Below are 17,307 nucleotides of genomic sequence, written 5' to 3'. Positions count from 1 at the left end.
ACCACAATGCAGTGCTGGTCCCCCCTTTCCAGTCCAGGTAGTCAGTCCTGCCCCCCACTCCCACTTGGCCATAGCTGGTGCAGTTCATCCCCCCCATACCTCCTTTAGTAACCTCTTCTCAGGACCTTGTCATGTCCTCTCGGGTTCCTTTGTTCTCTGCTTTCCTGGTCTCTCTCCAAATCAGTTCTCTCATGGTGTGCTGCCTGGCCCCTTGAACCATCTCCTGTTTGCTCTTCCATCAGAATTGGGGAGCCTCAATTTTGCTGCCTGCTGCCCCATGCTTGCCTGGTGTTTGCATCCATCAGAGCTCTTAGAGGTGCCTCTGCTTTAACCTCCTGTCTTAACCCTGACCTGAATCAACAGTCATGAGGAAGAGCTGCTGCTTAGATGATCTAGTATAAACTCTACCTTTGATTAGACAGGTATCATCTCCAGGCACTGGCACAGCAGCGTCTTGTTAACTTGCCTTGGTGTTCCCTCACTGCAGCTATGAGAGGCTCCAGCACGGGCAAGGGACGTGGCCGCTGCCCTCGTAATCTTTATTGATCTTTTCCCTGGTGCCTCATGCATTGTATTCTCTTGTCTTTCTCTTGCTCTTCCAGCTGCCTCTCCTCTGAGCGGCTTTGCATCTTATGGGAGTGCTGAGAAACTGTTTTATTCGATTCTTGCAGAGCAGTAATGCTCAGAGACCACGACAGCTCTGTTGGGTTGGTGCTGTGCCAAACATGAAAATCTGGGTTTTGATCCTGAGTCTGCTGTCGGGGAGAAGGAGGTAAGAGGGAGCAGGGCACATGTTTCCATGCCTCTCTGGCCTGTCCTATATGAGCCAGTTTCTCTGCATCATGCCAGAGGTGAGTTTTGGGGAAGGTCATGTATCTGTGTCAGGAAGGTGTGGTGGACATGGGAGTGTGGAAGGAGTTGCAGGATGTGAGCAGAGGGAGAGATGCACATCTGGTAAGACATGCATAGAAGGTCCTACGGGATCACTGTTTTCTTTCCTCTCCCCTAGAGCCTGGGTTTTAGGAACAGGTTGTGAAACTGAGACATGAACCTGCTACGGGCCCAGCACCCTCCTGTGCTTCCACCTTGCAAGCACCTAACCTTGACAGTGCCAGGTAGTGAAAACCAGAGGGTTGAATTGCCTTCTCTCGCCCCTGTAGTGTGAATAGAGGTGCAGTCACAAAGCACTTTCCCACAGTGCTTTCCTCTTGGTAACCTGTCCATGAGTTTCTGCACTCCGTGGTTCCATCCTTCCCCTGTCTGGCATGTCTGTGCACAGCAGCCAAACCATTGCCAGACATGTCCCTTCCAAAAATGTCCAGAGCATGGTGTGCTGAGACATGCTGTGTCTGGTGCAGTGGGGCTGCTCTGGACAAATGGCTTGCTTTTGCACTGGAAAAACTGGAGTCAAAATGTCACATCAGTGTTTTGTACAGAAATAGAGTGCTCCTTTCCAAAGGGCAGCAGTTCTGTCACTGGGTTTTACTATGTTTACTATTTACCAAGCAGAACTGTTCCCAACACGGTGAAACAACACAACATTTTGGCTTTTCCATCCTGGTTTAGGATGAAAGGCAAGGGCAGAGTATCAGTATTTCAGTGGGGTGGACGTGGTTTCCCAGCCTGTTATAGCAAGAGCGTGCTCCCTGCCAGGAGGCGAGGATGAGTCCTGGAGATGTGCTGCTTCTGCTTCCAGCATGTTTGATCCAGCCAGGCTCTTTCAAGGTGTGTGGAAATGAGCTACAATCTCATCATTCCTGCAGAGGCTTCTCGGAGGAGATAGCAGAAGGGTCACAGTGCCTCTGGAAATCTCCCTTCAGGTGATGTGCCATCACATTTTACAGCAGACAGACAGAATAACCTTTAGGGCATGGTAAGAGGCAGTGTTTTGAACTCCAAGCTGGGGAGCTTGGGAGCTCATTTCTCTGGCACATCATCTGCGTCCCTGCTGCTTCCTGCATCCCCCTGAAATACCGTTGTCCTAATCCATCACTTCCTCAGCTGGAATTAAGAAAGAAAAGCTGGGGAGTTGGTATCTTGTGTGCTAGCCACGCAGAAACCAGCCTCCCCTGCGGAACACATACAGACTCTCTGTCATGGCCAGTTTTGCCTTTATTTGAGCTGCTCTCAGCCTGCATGGAGATTCGGGGCTGCCCCATCAGCAGCATGGCTTCCGTGCATCTCAGCCTCCCTGGAGAGGTGCAGTACTTGTGTCCTAAGCTGTTTTTTTAGCTCCCAGATTCATCTGACATGGCTGTGGGGAGATGAGCAGGCTGGAGCCAGGCTTGCTGGGGCACATTCAGGCTGGCATGGGCTGCCCTTACAAACTGAAGGCTCCTGTGGCACCTCTGTGCTGTGTGTTACTGTACAGCACTGGGAGGAAAGCACTGGCTCTCCCTCCTCCACTCTCTGGAGTAAATAATGGTACTTTTTATTTAGCTATTATTTCCCAGTGGCAGATATCTCCTTGGCTGTCTGTTTAACTATCTTTATCTCACCCTCTTTCTCTGTTTGATATAGTCATAGATAAACAGATAGCTACCTTAGTAAATAACATGTTTTTAAGAGACCGGTGCTATGGTTAACATAATGCAGCAGCTGTTGATTTGTCTTTCGCTGTTGTTTTGGGGTTTTTTTTTTCTTAAGGAAATGCTTTAAATAAGGGATACTTCATCTATTAAAAAAAATACACTTGTAGCAGCTGCTAAGCCCATCCATAAGCCTGCTTTACGTTGTATTTGTGATGGGACTGACAGTGCATGGAGGAGCCTGATTATACACAATTCCATTTTAGCAAGCCCTGCGATGTAATTTCACAGGGCGATCAGTGTTTGAATGTAATAGCAGCCTGTGCTAAGGTGTCAGAATATTAAAGGCGCTAATGGAAAAGCTCCCTGGTACACAAGGGGGACAGCATTACAGGAGACGTCGCAGATGGCTGGGCACTAAACTAATGGGGCAGGATCCAAGAAGGGAAAAAAAATGTAGGGAAGGGAGAGCTCACGGGAGCACGGGCACCTGCTTCCCTCTCACACGGAAATTAAACAGCGAGCGAGGGAGAGGCAAGCGTATGCCTGTGTAGAAATAGAAATTGGGGGGAGAAATACCCCCTTCAGAAGGGATTGAAGGTTTTGATAGTGAGCCTGGTGCTGGCTTTGCTTGGGAAAGGCATAGGGTTAGATTAAAAGGGGTGTGTTTGAGTATGTATCTGAGCATTGCAACCATCATTCATAGCCCTGGGAGGAGAAGAAGGGGGTGATCAGTGGATCTGTTACCCACCCTCATGTAGGATGGCAAAACTGCAGCTCTCTTTGGTGGTTGTTAATCTCCAGCTAAATCCAAAGAAGTTGAGATGTGTCCACCCCACTGCTGCCCAGACAGCTCAGCTCTGCAGCACGGTGCATCTGCTGGGGCCCTATCTTCATTTATGCAGGGGCTGATGGTGGGTTTGATTTTGAAGTAGTGCCAGTATTTGCCTGTTTTCCAGCACTGTTGGAGGCATATTCCCCATCCCCCTGAACTCTCAGTTTCCCCAGGAGCTGCCAGAATCAGACTGGTCCATTCTTGTCTGTGAGAAGAGTCAGCTGTGAATGCCGTGAATCATCCATGAAGTGTGTTTGTGGGTTTTCCTTGGTGCCATTCCCCACTTCCCCTCTCTGCTGGCCACAGTGCTGTGGGGAGAGGCTTCATGCCACTTTTCTCCTGAGGGATAGTACCACAGGATGTGAGCCCATCCTTCCCAGGGCTGGAGGGTAAATCAGCTGTGTGTGGGTACTCCCTGGAAGCTGTCTGCCATGGCATCGTGTCTCTGTCTTTCAGGCACTAATTGAGAGATGCTTGTGCTGGGAGCTGATGCGGAGTCTTTGTGCAGCCAGGAACACCAGGACACTGTGAGAAGGCAGTCCTGTTCAGACAGACATGACCTGTGGCTCAAGGGCAGGACCACTTGTCCTGGATGGACAAGGATGCTGGACATGTATCCTCCAGCCCCTTGTCTCCACAGCAGCCCTGATGTTCCTGCCGCAATGCTCTGCTTGGCCATCTCACCCTCAGCCCAGACCCCCTGGTCTTGCCAGCATCCTTGACCTGCTTTCTTGGCAGTCTCTAGCTCTGCTTGTCCCCTCTCCTGGGCCAGCACAGGCTTGTGCACACCCCAGCTCTATTCCTCAGCCCCGCAGGGACCCAGACTTGTAGCTTTGTTTTGCTTGTGACCAAACCCAGGACTTTGACCCAGGTCTCCACAGCATTAACCTAGTGTGTCACCAGCCGCAGAGCACACAGCAGTCAAGAACATTTTATCCAGGATAATCCCTAGCCTGGGAGCAAGGCAGAGACTGTTCTTGTTCAAACACAGGGAAATGTGAAGCCTAAACCGCTTGGCACTTTGACACTCCAGAGTCGGGCACACCAGCGTGTTTCTACTGCAGCCTAAGCCAAGGCACGTGCTAATCCTGCATGGAAGCAGGGCCACCTCCGCACTGCCTGACTGAGCCACAGCATCCAAATGCACCCAGGAGAGGGGCTGTTGGTGGCTGCAGTGTCTATGCTGCCCCTCCTGAAGTTAAGAGGAGTTTTGACGCTGAAATTGGATGGCCGTGGCTGAGTTGGAATATTGTCAGGACATGGGCAGGCAGAGGCTGCTCAGACATGTGTCTGTTGGCAAGAACGCCAGGCATGAGATCATTGTGTGCCTCAGTTTCTTTTCTGCAGTGCTTCCATGGATAGAGACCTGATGGCATGGGCTGCTTATTTTAATAAGAAGACAGGTACAGTTACACTGCATCCTCCACATCTTATCCGACACCTTGCTGCCTTCCCTTAAGCTTGACCTGTCCTCCTTCCATGGACTGGGGGCATCTCATCTCTGTAAAGCACTTCCCAAAGGTGGGCAGCTCAAAAAATAGACCATTCATCCTTATATTTATTTAGTTTACTGCCTGATGCGAGGCATAAAGATGTGGCTGTTTTAACCAGCTACTTTGCAAATGGGCTGAAGTGGGCACCAACTGGGCTTGCCAAAGGTTGCTCAACAAGGCCAGGTAGGGCTGGTGAGATGGCTCGTGTGCCATGGGCTCCCTGCTCATCCAGGACATGGGGGAAGCTGGCTGTATGGCACTGGTCTCTGAAAGACCTTCAAGTCCTGTTGTGTGAAGAGATCTGAGCACCAGGCAGGGTCCCAGCACCTTTTCAGCAATGTGAGACGATTGTGTCCAGTTCTCATCCCCCACTGAAGGGTGCTGGTGGTGACAGGAGTTTCCAAGGGCAGCACCTGCTTCCACGTAAGTGGGGCCAGACCCATCTGTGCTGTCCCCACACGTGGTGTGCCAGCCTCTCTCGTTCCCCTGCAGCTCTCAGAGGGTTTGAGCTCTGGAGATGGGCATTCCCTGGGTAAGGGCACCACTTGAATCTTCTGCATCTTCCTATGTCCAACCCCAGCCAAACCACGTCCTGCTTGGTGGCACTGCAGATCTATTTGGGAGCGGACAAACACACTTCACTTTCATCACCCACACCCCTTAATTATTAGCAGAGATTTTTAACCTGAGGGTTTGGTGGGTGCCACATTGGGCAGAAGTTGGTTTTGTGCACCCTGTGCCACTCAGGAGTGTTCAGGGAGCTCGGTGCACTGAGCAAAAGTCATTAAACCTGAGTGGTGTTAATGCTGTACCTGGTCAGTCTGGAGGCCCTTCTTGCTGCTGCACTGGTAAAAATTAAATGCCTCTTATTAGCAGCACAGCAGAGATCTGTAATGCGCGTGGACAGAAAGGCAGGGATGGATGGAGTTGGTGTCAGGGCAGCAATTGCTTATCATGCCTTATCTGGGAATATGAAACTGTATTGCATGACATCCAGAGGCAGGCTGAATAGATATGCCAATTCATCTCGAGCCCAGGCTTTGACAAGCTAGACTGCCCTTGTTGAAAGGCATCAGTCACACGAGCTGCTGGCTGCTTTTCCCTTTCTTATACTTTCTCTCGCTCCTGCGCTCCCTCTCCCTCTCTCGCCGCCTCCCCTCCCTCTGCCTTTTTTTTATTTCTAAGCTTTTTCCACACAAAATTGAAAAGCTTTGGAAATAATAATAATAAAAGCCCCCCAAACTAATACCGTTTTAAGTACAGCCCCCTCCTCCCTCCCCAAATGGGATTGATAAGGAACCCCAGTGTATGAAGGCATGTTTAGATAACATTGAGAATATTATAGCGAGTGAGAGAAAGTAGGGGGAAAAGCTTCCTGCCGCGTCTAAGCCGGGAAAGGCGACGGCACCCTGGCTAATACGAGTGTTTAATATTTGATGTGTTGGGATAAAGCAGGATCACCTTCGAATTGAATTGAGTGTCAGAATGAGAATCTATTACTGAAATTCTTGTGTGATTTGACAGCAAAGCAGACGATGTTATTCTTCACTAGTTACCGCAATCTTCTCCCCTACATCACTTAAATATTTTTTTCTTTGCTTGAGTAAACACACATTATCCCTTTTTTTTCCACCTCCCTTTCCTTTTTTCTCTCCCTCTTTTATACTTTTTTTTTCTTAAATCAAACCTGCCTTTTGCAGGGCTGATGGAGTAGATTGTTATTTCTTTATTTGTCCTATTAAATGGAATTCCTGATCGTTTAATCCTGCTTTTGTAAGTGATTTAAAAATACTTGAAAAGCTGTGAATGCAGCAGCACTTCTGACTAAACTGCTTAAAACGGACCCGTTACGGCTGGGTTTAGCTCCTGCCTCCTGACAGCGAGCAAGGCTCCAGCACTGCCAGGGCTGAGCATCCCGGGATACATGCCTCCATCCTGCCAGATGAGCTTTCCTCCACACCTTCCAAAGCAGCAGCAGAGCTCTGCCATTGTCAGCCAGAGCTTGGCAAGCTGCCTCTTCATTACCTGCCTCTTCTTTAACTGCATTCAGCCTTGCTACTAAGTGATTTGGTCATGGGGTCAGGCCCTCAGTGGTGTTAAATGTGCCTTGTGTTGTGCTGGTTCAGTCTGCATGCCAAGAAATCCCAGCAAGAAATACCCACCTCCCATCCCTGAAGTGTCATGCAATTAAAATGGGATGTCGAGGGACCACGCTGCAGTCCCCTGTGTCCTGGGTGCTATTCAGGGATGGCCTCCAAGACACCCCCCAGCCCCATGGTTACTGGGTGGCACTGAAAACGTGTTTGAAAGCCACTTATTCGTAGTCAGGGCCTCTTTTTTTCTTCCCACCATACCAAGTAGCATGAAACCTTGACACCTCATCATGGCAGCAGTGAAATGAGGGGAGTTAGAGGGAGATGCTTATTTTGGGTGGATGCGGCTTACAGCTGACGAGGAGGAAGACACTTTTGCTCTCGCAAAGTCATTTTCTCCATTGTGAAAATGTCATGGGGGTCAGCTCCAAACGACAGGCTGCTGTGCCCAGCCTGATCCCAGGGGAGCACAGCTGCTACCTGCTGCTTGCCCAAGCTAAGGGAGATCTCTCTTTCTATCTCTTTAAAAACATGTTTTTCTTGGGTGTCTCTTTGAAATTCTTAACAGAACTTTCAGCACAAACCACCACTTTTATTATCCTTCAGTACCCAACCTTCAGCATCTTCTCAAACCACTGAGCCCCTTTGCTCCTGGAAGGATTTTTTCCGAAAGGAAATATTTTTTCCCTCCCTGAAAGTGTCCTTATTAATGTTGAAGTTACAGTTGGCAGATGAAACACGTAAAACATCTTGATACGACATGAAAAGTGACAGGGTTGCTGGGCTGGACAGGGCAGGAGGAAGCTCTGTGCTGGTCCTGGCAGGTTTTGCTGCAGTATCCACGTGTGTGGAAAGGACAGGGCTGGCTCTGTAGCATCAGCTCATCACCCTAGCAGAGCTCTGACAGCTCTGTGAGGAGCAGCCGTGTCCCTCCCTGTGCATGCAAGTAAGGATTTGTGGGGCTCCCCATGTAAGTGAGCATCCTGACCTCTGCACAGGTGCCCTGTTTGCATTACATGGGATGTTAAATCTTGCCTTAATGTGACTGCCGAACACCAGTTTTTGTGAAGTGTGCTGGGCACTTCCCCATAAATAGATGATGGAGCATTATTCAGTCCACTTAGATCAATACATCAGCTTGACAAGTTCCAGTTCTGGGAATTTGCAGACCCCCTGGAACATCTTCTCTGCAGCTGTGCTGCTTATAAACTGTGTTATGTAGCCCAAACAAGCTCCAGGGAGCAGGGTATCAAGACCTGGTTGTGTTAGACCTGCCAGCTTGCTGGCCCGGTATTGCTGGGGATGGGAGCTGAGTTGAGTGCCAAACTGGACAAAGCCTGTATTCTTCCCCTGCAAGAAGCACTGTCACTGCTCAGCCTCACTGGTGTGCCTTCCACACACCGAAGACCATCTTTGTTCCCCAGCACTACCAGAAATGGGTCCTGGAGCTCTTGTTTCAGGCTATTTGCAAACTGAGGCAGATGTGTCGCTGCCACCAGGAAGGTTTGTGAGCCAGTGCAACAGGAGGATGGTTTCAGACCCATTTTACTTTGTTTTAAAGCCAGCCCAAGATGCTGTGATTCTGTGCACACAGCATCTCCATACCCTGGGCTGCTGTAGCCCATGTCTTATCCCTACTTCTGGTTATTTGGATTTGCTGCAGGTAGTGTGAGGTACAGGTTACCTAAGGACCTATCTCCCCATGCTGGCTCTTTTAACAAGGTGCTGGCTCTATGCATGGGAACACTGCCTATTCCTAATCTCCTGCTGCTGTTAGCTCACATTTATCACAGGAGTATCTGCTTACCTTTGATTTGAGATCCCTACATCAGGGACCCAGGGCGGTATTTGTCTGTGAACTGCTGTGTATGCCTATGGGATTGTATAAGTAAATAAATATAATTAATAATTATGTGACTTCAGAGCAGCATTGGCAGGGAGGTAAATGTACCCTTCATAGAATTACAAACAAAATCAGGAAAAAAGGAAGACCTTTCTGGGAGCTGGTATGAATGGAAATAATTGTGTTCAATCTGCTTGAAAATTACTCTGCAAACATCATTTGGGCTGTTTGTAGCAGATCAGAGGCACTGAGTTTATCTCTAAATCACAATTTTAACCTAAACCATTTAAAAATAGCTTTTTTAAAAGCTGCCTGCATTTCTGTCAATTAAAATGCAGATAAAAATAAAACACCGTGGGGTCCTGGCCCTGCTTCAGTGTCTGACCTAGAAGGGAGCAACTCAGTCCCTGCAACACCAGAATTGAACCAAAGGGAGGGACAAATTACTGCAATTTCCTCACAGAAAGGGTTTTATCAGGACTTTTTTTTTACATCCTTTGGCTTGAAGGTGGACCAGGAGCATCTGAGACTTCCTTATGGTTTGCCATAGGGAAAAGTGCTGAAGGGGCAGGGATCTGCTCCACCACCGGCAACTGTGGTGGTGGAGCCAGTGGGAGAGCAGCTGTGGTTGACACTAGTGTCCCAGTGGCAACCCTGGCGGGCTGGGGAGCCCCACATCAGCGAGCCTCCGACACTTTCTGCTTCGCTTTAACAGTCAGAAGAAGAACTTTCCTGTTTAAAGATTAAACATTGTCTTTAAATATTAAACACCAAAGCTCCTCACTCTTGATTGTGTGGCTGCTGCTGGCACGCGGCTCAGAATTGCCAATTTTAATTAAAAAACTTTTATTTTCCAGTGCAGCCCAGCAATAGCTCCTCCTCCCGGCTGGGGCTCCCTCCCCTGGGCTTGCCTTCACCTCGGCCTCTCTGCCCGCATTTCCCTCTGCCTGCAGAACAGCAACGGTCCCTGCCAGCCCCGAAGTGTGAGCGGCCTCATCTGGGACTGATCAATGCCCCTGGCACTTCCTTCTAAAACCCCAGGAAAAACAATTAAAACCCGATCGATCCTGCAGGCAGCTTTGAATATGCATAAGTGCACACTTGACCTTCAGTGGTCAGGCCAACTTCCACTCTGGCTGCTTAGCTAGTTTGCTCAGGTATTGTGGCTGTACCGAATGACCTTGATTAGGAAAGCAAAACGCGATGCAGGGATTTGTCTGGTGCTGATCCTGGGGCCAGCTCCCTGCTGAGGCTGCTGCTGCAGAGCTGGGGTAGGCAGGCTGGGGTCGGCAGTGGCGCCCAGCTCTCAGGAGCTTTCCAGAGCTGCCCCCATGGCTTTCACGGGATCCTGCCTGTGCTCCCCTGCTTGGCCAGAGTCTGATGAATGTGTCTGTGCTGGGAAGGCAGCCTGAGATATGGTACCTCAGAGCCTGCCTTGTCTCTGTGCAGGGACAGCCCTGCCCTCTCCTTGTGTCCTCCCCTGAAGCCGGTGGGGACACCCCTTCTGCAGGTATGCCCCCAGTGCTGGTGACCCTGGGCCTCGACCTGCTCATGCTGAGCGTGAGGACCTTCCTGTGCTGTGCCTGGACTTGCTTTTTGGGATGGAGCCCAGGAGAGGGAGCCACGTGTGGAGCCACTGCCACCATCACCCAGGGCCACCTGGCAGGCGAGTGGCGGGTTCCCATTCTGCACTCCAACCCTGGCTCTTCCCATCCACCTGCATCCCAGCCATGGCAATGAAGATACCAGAGCGTGTTTGTTGTAGGCAAAGGAAACCTCCCCGTTGTGTACACAAAGTGTAATTTCAGTGAATTATGCATAGACTTAATTAGGAGTTTTAATTGCTAATCATCTCCCAATAGGATTAGCAATGCTGTCTATTAATTATCTGTGGAGCCCTCTGTTTTGCTAAGGCAGGAGTAACAAAGCAGCATGAATGGTTACGTAGTCTGGTAATAAATTAACTCCCCCAAGCCCCATAGCTCCCAGGGGGCTGCCAGCCCTGCCTGCGCTGTGCAGAGCAGCAGGTAGCGGGAGCAGAGGGACTGGCAGCAGGTCCTGGTGGCAGGCAGGGGTGTGAAGGGCTCTTGGGGGGACCACTTAGCTCCACTCAGCCTCATTCCCACTGCAGAGAGCATCTCGCCTGGCGTTTGCAGCCTGTCAGCAATACCCCGCCACGCTGTGGCCGTGGTTAGCGATGATCCCCGCTGCAGGAGGGAGATAGGGGCTGCTGGATTGACCTGATCTCATCTGGGGACAATGGCCCTCACGGCGGCAGAGATAGCACCAGTGTGAGCGACGCTAAGCCCACGCACCCTTCTTACTGCTCACAATGCGGCGCTGAGCTTAATTCCTCCAGATGAAGAAGATACGTGGCTGTCAGGCTGTAATTACAGCCGTGCGTGTGACACGGGGGCCTGGCTGCTTTTATGTTTGCATTGTCCAGTGGGTTTTTGTGTTGCTCAGGCTCCTGGCTGCTTTGCTCCTGCTGGAAGCCCTGCCAGGGGATGCGGCAGGGATGGAGCAGGTTCCCTCTGGCCAGGCTGTGGGCTCTGTGCAGTGGGCTGAGTAATCCTGGCTTCCAGGGGGGTTTTCCCAGTGATGGAGAGCCACAAGGCACCTGTGGTGTGGGACTGGAAAGGAGAGGAGAGGCTGGGGGGGGCTGTGTTTTCTGAAGGGGAAGGGAGCTGCTGGCTACGGGCACCCCTTTCCAAACACCCCTGACTCCTGCTGCTGACTCCATCCATGGTAAGGCAGGAATGGGAAGATGGTGTTGGAGCAACCCAGGGACATGCAAGATGAGCTTACAGCCCCTGGCTCACCCCAGCACAGCAAAGGTGGCTTTGTGTGATGCCAATCCAGCACAGTGCCCAGCAAACCTCATGAGGGTTGTCACCTCTACAGACCACCAGAGTCCTTGCACACATCTTCTCTGAGTTGCATCAGGTGGGACAGGGCAGGGTGAGGGTGCTTCGAGCTCAGGAGAGCTGCAGCAAGGGTGACATACGGGTCCACACTGAGCACAGTGAATGCAGACCCACACCAGTACCAGGAGCAGCCAGGCCTGGGCAAGTACAAAACATGTCTGCACATGATCTGTGCACCCATCTGACCCTCTGCTCTTCTCTTCCAGGCGTACAGCTTTGCCATGGGGAGTTGGCCAAAGAACGGGCTCTTAGACATGAACAAAGGACTGAACCTACAGCACATAGGGAGGCCTCACAGCGGGATAGGTGAGTGATGCTGCCCCGTGCCCTTCCCATCCCCATGGCTGTTGCTCCAGGCACACGGGACGTGCCTCTGTTCCAAGAGCTTGTCCATGCTGGGGTGCTGAGAGCCAGCCAAAGGACTGCAGGGTCTCCAGCTGATGGAGGGGATGAAGACGTGTCAGGGCAGGATGGGCATGTGGATGGGCTTTCCAGCCCTGACACATCCCAGTGTGCCAAACGTATCTCTGGCTGGGGAACTGCTCCCCTCCTTGGCTGCTCTGGCAGTGCTTGGGATGGTGTGGCTGTGGACAACACCAGGGGTTGTGCAGTGCCTGGAGCACAGGGCAGGAGACCCCAGGCTGGGTGGGATGACCTCCCCATCAGACCAGTCTCCAGCTGCTCTGGAAGGGAGGCTCTGCCAGGCAGCACAGCCTTGGGAGCTGGCTGGAAACACACTGCAGGGTGAAGATGCGTGGACCCAGCCGGAGAACTGAATCATCATTCCATTTGCTCACGTGTAATGAGTTTCATGGTCCCACAACATGCTCCAAAATAAACATCTGAGATAACCATGCGTGGTGGCAGAGCTCCATGTTTCCCCTAGCTCCTCCACACCAGGGATCAAAGTGGTACAAGGAGGGAGACCTGGCCCAGGACACTGGGGCCATATATCTGCCTGCTGCTTAATGCTGGAGGCACAGAGCTGGGGCAGCAGCAGGCTGTGGTATGGCAGAAGCTGAGATTTACTGGGCTGTAGGCAGGGCTGTAACTCACGGCTGCATCACTCTTGCCTGTCTCATTTCTCTGCGGGGTGTTGGATCACCTCTTGGAGAGCAGCAGTCAGGTGTTCCCTCTGCCTCCCAGCCCTTCATCCACAGTGACGTGTGACCATTAAAGTTTGCAAGGAGGTAAGATTTACTTGGAAAAGTCATTGGCTACCTGGGCCTTGAAGAGGCTGTTTAATATTGTTTCAAGACTCTAACCATTAAACTCTCCAATCAATCCAAGTTAAGGAGATGAATTATTTAAAGCTCACCAGCTTTTAATTAGCAAGCTCCTTTTGAACTATGGATCTGGTTGCATTATTGACAGAGGTAGCATTAAAATTTGCTTCCTTGCCTGGGAGCATATTTGCCTTGCTTTTGTGTCATGTTGGGGAGATCATGGGAAGGGAGCAGGGACTGCAGGAGTTGTGTGTGCATGTCCTGCTCTGGGGGCTTGGGCTTTTCCTAGGGTCTCCTGAGGGATGCAGGGTTGGTTTGTGCCTCATCTTCCCTCATTTTATTTATGGCAAGAGCTCTCTGTTGCTGTCTTCTCTTACTCTGATAAAGTGTCCCCAGCACTGGAGTATCATCCATCTGCTGTTGGTTTCTGCCCATGTTTATTTCAGTGCTGTGGTCTTGCACAGCCTGATGGAATTCAGAGAGATGCTGCTTATGTCCTTCCCCATTCCAGTTCTTTAGGATGGTTTTGCATCTTCATTTCTGCCAAACTCCCTCTGTGAGGAGCACTCCCAGCTCTCCTCAGTACAGGGTGAACCACAAACTTGTGGTTCAGGATTGCCCATGTTGAAGTAAGGCCCAGCAGCCAAACTCCCTTCTTGCAGCACTCCGTCCCAGAGGCAAACCTGCCTTTCACATGCTGTTTGGAAGGGGTTTACATGGGTGCTGTGAAGGATGCCAGGCCAGCAGCATGACGGTCCCCATCTCCCTGGCACTGCCAACAGTGCACATGTGCCCTGTGCATTGCAGCCTGCTGGCTGCTCCATTTGGGCTGAGTCCAGAGCAGCTCTGCCCTGGGTGTCAGCGATCCACTGCCTGCCCACAGAGATAGCAGCCACTGGCACCCTGTGCTTGGTGCCTTTACCACAGGCTGAGCCCCTGGGAGTGAGCTGGGGGCATGGCTTATTGAATGGCAGCAGGGAGAACAGCTTCTCCTCCCGGCCAGGCTGGGAGCCTGCTGACCACAGCTGGCTTTGGGGGTTGGTAGCCCAGTGTTCCCCCTGGGATAAGGCTCGGGGCAATGCTGGTGTTTGGAGAAATGCCTTGCCTGGCATTTTGTCAGGGCACCAGCCTCCTGGCCACTTCGTTTCCCAGCCTGCTGGCTTTTTGGGTCCTGGGCATGGGTTAAGTGTTGGCTCTAGTGATACCCCAAGAGGTCCTCAGGCCAAGGGCAGAGGAAGTGCTGTTCACTGCAGAGGAGGCCTGGCTTCCTCAGTTCTGGTTTTGCTGCTTCATCCTGGAGCAAGTGTCAGTCCTTCGCAGCTGAGTCCTTCCGTATTGGCTACTGAAACTGGGCACAGTCATCCCAATTGCTGACAGTCACCCTGTGACCTAAGCAGCCCTCACCACTCTCCTCTTTCATGCTCTCAACTGCTCTTGCTTCAGGGCTAGTAGGAGCAATCCCTTTCCCTGCCCAGGGCTGCCCTCCCCTTCCCTTCCTGGCTATAAGGAGCCTTGCTCCTGACACAGCCCTTCCCACTGAGCAGAATAAATGACCCCTCTAGAGCCTCCCTTTCTCTTTTGGGGTCAGTTCTGGGGTGCAGCAGGGTAAAGGGAAGTTGGGGACCTGAGAAGAGGGACTCCGAGATATAACCAGGGTCAGCCTCTGATTTTCATGGCCATTATAGATCACTGATGCCCATAAGTCTGCAAACCTAAGAGTCTTGAGAAGGGAACAGCAAGGACATGTGTTAGCCATCCACACCAGTGTCACGAATACTATGCCATATAAGAGAGCATCACTGCAGCTCCTTTCCTGGTAGCGTGCAGACCAGTCTGGGGGGATGCAGGCAGTCCTGGGAAGCCTCAGCTTGCTTATGCAGGAATGTGCAACATGGATATTTCCCTTCAAATCTCATAGAAGAATTGCAGTGGATGGCCACTTGTTTTTGCAAACAGTTTGCAAGGAATATTGCTGTCTCACCTGATCAGTTGCATGTTGCTTTATTTTCAAATCACCCTCTTGATTCATTGGCTCAGCAGATACCTGCTCCAGATCCCTGCAGTTGGCTTGTTTATGGACTAGTCCCATGCTTCACCTTCTCCCCATCACCTTGTCCAAAATCCAGGGAGTGCAGGGTATTTCAGCTCTAGGGATTCTCTCTGGGCTGAATGTGGCCCTGAGGGCCACACAGGACTTTTTCTGCAGTATCCATCTCTCCCTGAACATGGATTAAATGAGTGTCAGCTCTAGCATGGACTGTAGGATCTTGAGGTGAGGATCTTCTTTTTGTCTGGTGTTTTCTTGGCCCTCAACGATATGGAATCTTGCGAAGAAGTTACTCATCTTACAGATGTGTGTATGTTGCCATTCTTAAAACATGTGTTTGAGGCACTGCTTGCCAAAAACAAGCTGCAGCATGTAACGGGGGTGTTGGCACTCTCACGCAAAGACCAGCACTTACAGGCTCCACACCAGTGGAGTGCATTTCAGTCTCTCTGCTGAGTTTCAGAGACTGATACAAATCAGAAGGATTGAAATCCTAGGCTTTAGTTTTGAATTAAATCAGCCAGTGTGTCATCTGGATTCACAAATTTATTATTTGCCTTTTTTTTCACTTGTTTCTCTAAAAAAAGGCCAAGTTTTACTGACCAGCACCTAATCAAACCAAGTGCAGCTCTTCTTACCACCGCCCAATTTAAAGCCTGGTTTTCTTTTATTCATCAAAATCTCTATTTTTTCTACGTTTATTTTGATCAATTATGTAGCTAAATATGCCTTTAGTTTTACTTTTCAGATATCCGTTATGTTAGAAAAATGGGGAATTACTATTTGTTTTTAAAGAGGTAGTGATTAAATTATTACTCATGTTTACTCTTTTGGGTAAAAATTTGAATGCCATACTAAAGTACCCCAGCAGTAGTTTGAATTGGTTTTATTAGTAAAATCCTGTTTCCCTTGCGTGTACTCATTTCGGAATTCTTTCAAAATACTTTCTAGGTAAAAACAACTGATGCATAAAACCAAAGCAGGAACTGATCAGGGAGTTAAAGGAGTGTTTCTGGAGAGCACCCTTTCAAGATTTTATCAATCATTAGTACATCTCATCCCCTCCCATCTTAATTTGGTGGTTTGTTTGTTTCCCTGATTATGAAAAGATAAAAGGCACACTTTTTTTCCCCTACTCCTTGGTTGTTTCTCAGCTCTGAACAAGCCAGTTATTGAACTGAAAATACACTGAAAAAACAAGAAGTTTCTAAATCTGCAGAAGTAGCTGCTGCTGCTGGGAAAGTTTGTTTCTCATTGTCAGTTCTGCTTCCACCTCTAGTGCATTGACTGTCTTTAAAACAGATGTTGCCCCTTGCTTCTGATCTTTTTGAATCTAGTTGAATTTAATTGAATATTTAAAGTTTAGGCTTCAGCACACACATTATTATGATTTTAGATTTAGTTCTAAATGCCTGGTTTGGGGTTGTTGTTCTTTTCTTCTTTGGGGAAGGAGAGTAACCAGGCTGCTGTGTCTCTTGCTAGTAAACCCACACTACCTATCTCTCAACACAATGCCCTCACAGGGATGTTTTACTCCAGATAGATAGCATAATCCTGTGAGCTGTGAGCCTCTGCACAGGGCTTCACCGTTCCCCAGGTCAGGACTGTGATCCCTCCATGGGGATGTCTGCCATGCCAAATGGAAAAGCCCTACCTGCCTGGGCACGTCAGCAGCCCATGCGGTGAGCGACCCAGCAAGCCAGCGTGCTTTGCTGGCTCCATCTCTCTCTTTTCATTTACTGATTGGAAATCTCGGAAGGTTAGGGTGTGATATTGTTCCTGATCCAGAGCATTAATTAGGCCTCGGAAAGAAGAAGAGGAATTGCGTGTTTTTAACAGTGAGGTTAATGGGATGCTCGCAGAGTAGACAGTTTTAATGAGCTTCAACTCGATGTGCAGTGAGTTTACTCTTTGTGTTAAAAGGGTCACACTGCAGTAGTTTGATGTGGATTGTCTCCTGGCCCCCGGTGTCATAGGTGAGCGTCTGTCAGAGTCCAGTCAGAGCACATTTACATAGTGACACGATTCTAATTAACTCCCTCGAGCTGCCACCGCCGCGGGGAGCTGGGCCAGTGCTGCCGGGTGCCTCCTGCCCAGCGGAGGCATCCGTTCTGCCTGCTCCCGTCCTGGCAGCGCCGGGCTGCTCCCCGAGCTGACATTGAAGGAGAGGGCATTTTTTAAGTGCAATGGCACGTGGCGGGCCACCCGCTGTAATGGGGGCCTTTGGCTGTCAGCACTGGCTCTCCCTCGCCAGGAGCTTGGTGTGGATCGATGAGGCTCCGCCTCACCCTGCGAAGTGCTGGGAGTGTGTAGTC

At 50.3% G+C, this 17,307-nt stretch overlaps 1 protein-coding gene across 1 annotated transcript in view; it reads left to right on the top strand.

The window, feature by feature from the left end:
* ERI3 (ERI1 exoribonuclease family member 3) overlaps positions 1 to 17,307 on the top strand; it is a 120,177-nt gene that overhangs the window by 70,851 nt on the left and 32,019 nt on the right. The window contains exon 6 of the mRNA XM_010010316.1: positions 11,926 to 12,025. Coding sequence (XP_010008618.1) covers positions 11,926 to 12,025 — 100 coding nt within the window. The remainder of the gene's footprint in view (positions 1 to 11,925; positions 12,026 to 17,307) is intronic.

Source organism: Nestor notabilis, unplaced genomic scaffold (genome assembly GCF_000696875.1).
Source record: "Nestor notabilis isolate BGI_N333 unplaced genomic scaffold, ASM69687v1 scaffold8042, whole genome shotgun sequence".
Taxonomy (NCBI): domain Eukaryota; kingdom Metazoa; phylum Chordata; class Aves; order Psittaciformes; family Psittacidae; genus Nestor; species Nestor notabilis.
Note: the sequence above shows the minus strand (reverse complement) of the source record. Positions and strands in the feature narration are given on the sequence as shown.